We start from the raw sequence: 7916 nt of genomic DNA, 5'->3' as shown, positions 1-7916 counted from the left end.
CATCTGATAGTGTATTATGTAGTTCATTATAAAATGATAAATTTGTACTAAATTTGTTTATGTTCAGACTATGATTTGTGATAATATAATGAATGTTATTTATGAAGGTACTGTTGCGTATTTGTGATAGTTTTTAGAACTTGTGGGTATAAGTCATGTTTCATGTTTTTTTTTTTTTAAAAAAAGTGAAATATGTATTGAAAACTGATGTCCAAATATATTTCATCTTCAAACCAAACTTCACCCAAATCAAAATTTTTAAAATAAATTTGGGAATCTATGACCAAACGCTAGCTAAAACAGATGTCAAAGTGTCAACTTAGAATCATCATAATTTCAATATCTATTCCTTTCTATTTATATTTATTAAAAATTAAAATTAAAAAAAGAGAGAATATTTTCCATCATATTGCACAACCCACGGCGGATTCTAGTGGACCCCACCTCCCCCCAAACAAAATCTCACAACCCGAGGCTATCTTCAAAAACACATCGAAACGTCGTCGTCAGGTTCCTAACGGCGTCATATGGACCGGTCTCTCATGCTAATAAATATCTCCTTGCACTCTCACTTCCCTTCACGCTCTCATTCCCAGCTCTGATCATAGTTTTCATCGCTCATCGGAAACTTCTAGATCTTCTACAAAATGGCTAAAGATCCAGTTCGCGTTCTCGTTACCGGTGCCGCCGGTATTTGATCTGATTTTAAAGCTTATGTTTTGTTTTCTTTTTGTTTTTATGGCTCAGATCTGTTGCTGTTTTACTTCATTTTGACTTGGTAGTTCGATTTATATTTAGTGTTGATGCTTATCGGATTTAATCAGAGATCTACTTGTTTACTGTTGTTGCTTTTGATTTAACACTTGATCTTTTTGATCCTTCGTTAATTTATTTGTGACTATGTTTTCCTGTATGTGATGTGAAGTTAATACTCCACCCGTTCCAATAGGAGTCAACTTTGAGTCATCTAAAATGGAAAATTGTACACAGCGTCAAATAAAATAGTCAAATTTGACTCCCTCAAGGAAATGAATCAAACAACATCAAACAAAGTAACCCTGCAACTCGTTTTCACTTGTGTAGTATGTATTTTGCGCTCCCTTTAAGAAAATATTATTTAAGTTTCTTTATCTGAATTATCCTTATGAATGTTATAAGTAATTTAAATTAATGCTCTCACTTTTATAATTCATTTATATTAACAGAAGCAATGATTTGAAATTAAGAGTTTCAATTTGAACTTAGTAATTGAAGCCAACTAGTAATTGGAGCCAGAATGTTTTAACATTAATATTCCCTCCTCTCCTTTTTACTTGTCCAGTATGTTAATAATAGATTTTTCCTTTTACTTGTCCGACCTAGCAAATTAAAAGAGAATTAATTTTTTTCCATTTTTACCCTTAACAAGTAACTATCTCAAAACTTACTGAAGTGATGGGTGTGAAATTTAGTTTTCCAAAGCATATTGATTGCAATGGGCAACTACAGCAGCTTCGATTTCCCAAGCTGGCGCAACAATACTATGGAGTAGTATCTTGTCTTTACTATATAAATTACTTTTACTCTAGATATTCATTCTATTCTATGGAGTACTATGATGCATGTGGGTTGAGTCATTCCCATCCCAAGTGGTGCGCGATTCAGCCTGGTCGGTCAGGAAGGGGTTCACCTAGAGACTATTGCTATTTTGAGAATATGTTTCTATTTTAGCTAGTGGAGGCGGCTACCCTATGATAGTTTTGTTGTGGCCTCTAAGTGGCCGTCCCATCACTTAGTACTCCCGTAGAACCAATATCCTGAGTGAAAAACAATTTATATACTGGAGCCAAAATGGGAAGTTGTTGTAGTCTCTGTTTTAAAAGGCAGAATTGGGACTCACCCGGGGCTCGCCCTGGGACGGAGCGCTTGTAAAACGCCCCTGGGCTTATGTGTGGGGCTTAGTTCTGTGAGACTTACGCCTCGGGCGCCGGGGCTTACGCCCAGGACACGCCGAACGCCCGGCGTACTGGGCTCGCCTAATAGAACTTTATGTAATTGTGTGCGACTAACCTTGTAAATCCTCGAAATTTTTAATAAATCGTTGACTGTTCAAAATTACTTTTTTCTTAATCATAAATCATTAAGTTGAGAATATTTTATGTCATAATTACAATAAAAATTATTGCATGTTATCCACTAAATCTGCTATGATAGTAAATTTTAAATAAGTCTTTTATTTAAAAGTATTTATTTATTAACTTTTGTTATGTCTTTATTATATAATAGTCCATAATTTTTTTATAATTATTTTTCTAAATATTATTTTTTCACGTTTACGAGATACAATACTTATTAATTTAATAGCTCAGTATTAGGTAGTAACTATTTACAAATAATTAGGTATCATGGTATAGTATGGTGAATTATGTTTAACTTATTAACTTGTTGAAACTTAAAAATAAATGATGCTAGAGAATCATATTTAAATTGTGAATTATATTTTTATATAAATTCTCTTTCAAATAGAAAGCATTTTAAATAAAAGAAGTATGTTTAAAAAAATATCAAATTATAATATCGAAATTCTTTCAAGATTCATTACTCCTTAAGAGACATATAAGATTTCGCATCGAATACATAACTTTTGATGTTTGAGTTGTAACAACGTTGCACCTAATTTGCATATTATGATATATGTCATACTTTTCGTATTACTCATAGTTGAATTATAATTTATAAATATTTTAAATAAATGATTTTAATGTAATTTTTATAATTATTTTTTATTTAATACTATCTTAATATTCTTGACATTAGTAAAATTTAAAAGATCCGTGGGACTTACGCCCAATGTCTCAGCGCTTACGCCTCGCCTCACGCCCCCGCCTTTTAAAACATTGGTTGTAGTTGCCCATTGCAACTACAAATAAGTTGGGGAAATGGCTTGGGAAATAGTTACTTAATGATAAGGGTAAAATTGAGTACAAATTAGTCTCTCTTGATTTGCTGAAGTGGACAAGTAAAAAAAAAAAAATCTATTCTTAGTATACTAGACAAGTAAAAAGCAATGGGATAGTATTAATATTTCAAACATTGTGGCTCCAATTACTAAGATTCAAGTTGAAACATATGGTTTCAAATCATTGCTTCTGTTGCTAGAATGGAGATTTAAAAGTATAGTATTAATAGAGATTAATTAGGGTAATCTAGTAAAATAAATACTTAATTAATATTTTCTTAAGGGGTGTGCAAAATGCATATTGGACAAGTAAAAAGGAGCAGGGGGAGTATTACTTTGTTTACTGTAGTTGATTCATTTCCTTGAGGTGACACATTTGTTGTTTCACCACTTGGTCTTAACTGTGTTTACTGGTGATGTTAATTATATTTTAAAGATAAGCCTGTATTCTAGTTTTTGCCTATAATTCTGATGATCAGAAATTCTGCTAATTTAATTCACTATGATTTTGTTTTTCCGAGAACTTGGTAGATTCCGAAACTCTCAATTATTTCAATAAGCAGGTCTAAATGAAACGAAATGGTTTCACTATTCTTAACACCATGCCCAACTAGTTTAAGATTGAGGTGTAGTTGTTATTGATGGAGCATGATTGAGTTGATGTGTCTGTTATGCTTATGATTCAGAAATGGAAAACCAACATGTAATAATATTATGTCATGCAAATTTATGGATTCATGGTTTGGAAAAGCATCTCATGTGTTAGATAAGTATGTAAATTGGCTAGTTAGGTACTTTCCCAAAATCTATTTTCAAGGATTTAAGACTGTCTTTTCTAAAGTTGCAATTTTTTTAAAGTTTTTTGTCGTTCCAAAATATGGAGTTGATTGGAATGTTATGTTAACGGGATAGTGTTTGTTTCTGTTTTTTAGGACAAATTGGATATGCTTTGGTTCCAATGATTGCCAGGGGAGTGATGTTGGGTGCAGATCAGCCTGTAATTCTCCACATGTTGGATATTCCACCTGCTGCAGAGGCATTGAATGGAGTGAAGATGGAATTAGTGGATGCTGCCTTCCCTCTTCTTAAGGGTTGGTGCCCTTGCTTCGTGTAACTTTAATGTTTTGCCGTTTTATTACTTTGTCGGAAATAAACATGGGCTAAGTGGTATGTTTTGCTATGTATGTGTCAGGTGTTGTTGCCACAACTGATGCTGTTGAAGCATGCACTGGTGTTAACGTTGCGGTCATGGTTGGAGGTTTCCCCAGGAAAGAAGGCATGGAGAGAAAAGATGTGATGTCCAAGAATGTTTCTATTTACAAGTCCCAGGCTTCTGCTTTGGAGAAGCATGCAGCTCCCAACTGCAAGGTCGGGCAAAGTTTATAGATCTGTGTTTAGATTGTCTTGTATGCTAACTTTTCTTTTTTATAAATTGCACCCAGTGTTCAGCATTGCATGATATATTTCTAGCTATTGAATCAGATTATTCTTCTATTTGACTGTGGGAGTAATTGATCAATTGGCTGAATAGATCACCTAAGTCAGTGAGAATAGTTACGTGGTGCTTATTGCCAACTTAATGTCTTATGTTGTTGATGAAACTTTCAGAAAACTTAGCTGAATAGATCACCTAAGTCAGTGAGAGTAGTAGTTACATGATGCTTATTGTCAACTTAATGTCGTATGTTGTTGATGAAAGTTTCCGAGCAAGTAATCAGAATATGTATGGAACAGGATTGTGATTTTCATCTTGTGTGTTACTTTCATAAGTCCATTCTGCTGCATAATGACTGTTTTTATTGCCTTCTGTTTGTGTCAATGGATGCATTGATGAACTGGTTTCAGGATTTTCCATGTGTATGTTGTGCAACTTCATTCCATTTGAGGTATTAAAACTTTTCCCTTTTGTCTCTTCCAGGTGTTGGTCGTTGCTAACCCTGCCAATACAAATGCATTGATCTTGAAAGAATATGCACCATCCATTCCTGAGAAGAACATTTCCTGTCTCACAAGGTTGGACCATAACAGGGCCCTAGGCCAAATCTCAGAGAGACTGAATGTTCAAGTGAGCGATGTTAAAAATGTCATCATCTGGGGAAACCACTCATCATCACAGTACCCTGATGTCAACCATGCAACAGTTGCAACACCAGCTGGAGATAAGCCAGTCCGTGAACTTGTGGCTGATGATGCATGGTATAATGAATCAGTGACTTGTTGTGAACTGATTAGCACTTTTTTCCCAGCTTGTGTATTAACTGATAATTGTATTCCTTTTATTTAGGTTGAATGGTGAGTTCATTTCTACTGTACAGCAGAGGGGTGCTGCCATTATCAAGGCTAGAAAGCTTTCTAGCGCCCTTTCCGCTGCTAGTTCTGCTTGTGATCACATACGTGATTGGGTCCTTGGAACTCCAGAGGTAGATTTTTTAACTTGGGGCCTTGTTGTATATAAAATAAAGGAATTATTTGTGCAGATATTTGGTAGATTTAACTCGAAAGTAGTACTTGTCTCATTTCTTTCTCTAACCAAATGTTGCAGGGAACTTGGGTTTCTATGGGTGTTTACTCTGATGGGTCATACAATGTCCCAGCTGGGCTTATTTATTCCTTCCCAGTTACATGCAAAAATGGAGAATGGTCTATTGTTCAAGGTTAGTGAAAAGCATTAAGTTGCATGCAGATATTGTCGTTGATTCAACTAAGTATTACACTATGTCATGTTGGGCTCCTATTATGTTGTCGTTTTCAGCAGTTTCTCTCTTTAACTACAATTAGTCAGCCAAATTGTTAGTTTGGGATTGGTGGGGAAAGTGAATTAAGCAGAGTCATAAATCATGGTGTAGGATTATGGGATTCGGATTCCTTGTGTTAGCCATCTTTAGCCTCAATGATTGTCACAACATGTTTGTGGAAGGGGCTTCTGGGGAAAATATTACAAAATTGGACGTTAATTTGCCTTACTGGTTTTCATAAAAAAGCTATTTGTCTATATGGCTTAATAATTTTCATAAAAAAGCCATTTATTGGCATGGCTTAATAAAAAATGCCAACCTTGTCTGAAGTTTTAGTTTTAGATGTTACCTAATGATTTTTCTGAAATTTTTTGCTCTCAATATAGTGGAAGTTGAATTTTGCAATTCAGATATCACTTATCTGTTTTTTAATGTAACTGAGCTGTTTCCTTCTGTATTTGATTTGCCTTCTTTTTGATGTTTTGACATATAGTATTCATGAGAAATCTGTCTTCCTTTTCTTTTATTAGTTTCTTTTTCTTTGTTGGTGTTAAACCTTGGTCTGAAGGTTCCTTATTGGCTTATAGCTCTCCTTTTTTCTCTTTAGATAACATCTATGTAGGAGTATTTTGTTCCCTTGGTGGTGCTATAAATTTGTATGAGTTGCCTGTCGGCAGGGCCTTAAAGTATTTTATTTGTTATTCGTGCGTCCAGGTCTTTCAATTGATGAGTTCTCAAGAAAGAAGTTGGACGCTACAGCTGAGGAACTATCCGAGGAAAAAGCATTGGCATATTCCTGCCTTACCTAAATTGCCAACATTTCCTAAATTGCCTTTTCAACATATGGTGATAATAGAAGTGGCTTCAGTTTTGAATAAGGCCATTGTTGATTCTTGAGGAAAGTGATAATGGGATGCTGCGTCGTCAGTTGTTTACTCTTTAATTGTACTCTATTTTTATGTCCATGTTTTGAAATAGAACTGATATTTTCATGAATAATTAGCATCTTGTGTTGTCCCTGAGATGATATTTTCTGTGTTATTGTTTTTGCACATCTTGTCTCTGAAGTGGGATGATTACTGGGTTGATGTTGTTGTTGTTGTTGCTTTTGCGCATCATTTTTCATAAAAAATCTGCGAGTATCCATCGTTGCTTGTGGCTGCTTGGAATATGCTTCCACCTCTACCTTAGATTAGCATGTTGTCCACTCCACTTGCTCATCATTTTTCCAGATGCTCTCTATTCTTGGTTTTAGCTTATCTTGTTTTAGGGATCTAACTGCTATCTTGTTTTACGGAGTTAACCTTCTATTTTCAGCCAAATTTCCCTTTATTTTGATGTCTGGTGATTATTAGGGGTTGGGTAGTGGAATGACTAGCCAAATTTCCCTTTATATATACATTGTAATTTTCGTGAGGAACCTCATGTAAATACCATGGAATAAGGTTTGATCCTTTTCATGGAGATTCCGTAACTATTCCAAAAATGAGAAGTTCGACACAATCGAGGTACTCAAATTGGATCAGTCATCGATATCTAGATTTCGTCGTAAATCTAATTGGTTATTTCCAATGACATAAATCAATAGTTCAAAGGCGATGAGGGTTTGGCTAGATATAGCAGATATCCCATGAAACTGGTTGGAAAAAAAAAAGGACATCCCTTCTTCTTCTTCGAAATTATGTAGGATACACAATTTCTTACGATTAGACAAACTAATGTTCCTAAAAAAACTATGGGGAACAAATTTTGGATATTTATAACCCGTTTGTCCATAACTATTTTCTCCTTTTTTTTTTTAATTTTTTAAAAAATAATGTGTTTGTCTAATAAATTTTGTAAGTTTTTGAAATTTTTTTCGAAAATGAGTTTTTCAAAATTTTCGGAATGTTACGAAACTTAGCTCAAAGTAACAATATAGAACAATAAAATAGACAACAATGTAGAGAGGAAGAGACGAGAGAATCTTATTTCTTCTATGTATTCAAGTGTGTACAATGTGATGCCAAACCCTCTATTTATAGGATGATATAGGTAATACAAAGGGATGCCATAAACATGGTATTAACTATTGAGAACATGGGGGAAGATCATGGAGGTGTGGGAGTTACATCCATAATGGTAAGAAGTAGTGGGAGGTTGATGGAGAAGAGTAGTGGGTGTTACTCCCTTAGGAGTTATGGACATCCACCATAATCAAGTATTTCATAACACGGAAAAACTTTTTCCCCACTCACAATATT

At 34.5% G+C, this 7916-nt stretch overlaps 1 protein-coding gene across 1 annotated transcript; it reads left to right on the top strand.

Moving 5' to 3' along the window:
• The first annotated feature begins 405 nt into the window (after positions 1-405).
• On the top strand, positions 406-6815 carry LOC109220558 (malate dehydrogenase). The gene is made up of 7 exons (XM_019385018.1): positions 406-690; positions 3871-4029; positions 4131-4306; positions 4857-5134; positions 5223-5358; positions 5481-5592; positions 6388-6815. The coding sequence occupies exons 1-7, from the start codon at positions 648-650 to the stop codon at positions 6480-6482; spliced, it is 999 nt and encodes a 332-aa protein (XP_019240563.1). The 5' UTR covers positions 406-647; the 3' UTR covers positions 6483-6815.
• Positions 6816-7916: the final 1101 nt, after the last annotated feature.

This window comes from Nicotiana attenuata, unplaced genomic scaffold, assembly GCF_001879085.1.
Source record: "Nicotiana attenuata strain UT unplaced genomic scaffold, NIATTr2, whole genome shotgun sequence".
In the NCBI taxonomy this organism is placed as follows: domain Eukaryota; kingdom Viridiplantae; phylum Streptophyta; class Magnoliopsida; order Solanales; family Solanaceae; genus Nicotiana; species Nicotiana attenuata.
This window is presented reverse-complemented; position numbering and strand designations above follow the sequence as displayed.

Coding starts and splice junctions, on each gene's coding strand:
- LOC109220558 (XM_019385018.1), top strand. CDS start 648: ATGGCTAAAGATCCAGTTCGCGTTCTCGTTACCGGTGCCGCCG. Junction 5,135..5,222: donor CTTGTGGCTGATGATGCATG/GTATAATGAATC, acceptor CCTTTTATTTAG/GTTGAATGGTGAGTTCATTT. Junction 5,593..6,387: donor AGAATGGTCTATTGTTCAAG/GTTAGTGAAAAG, acceptor TCGTGCGTCCAG/GTCTTTCAATTGATGAGTTC.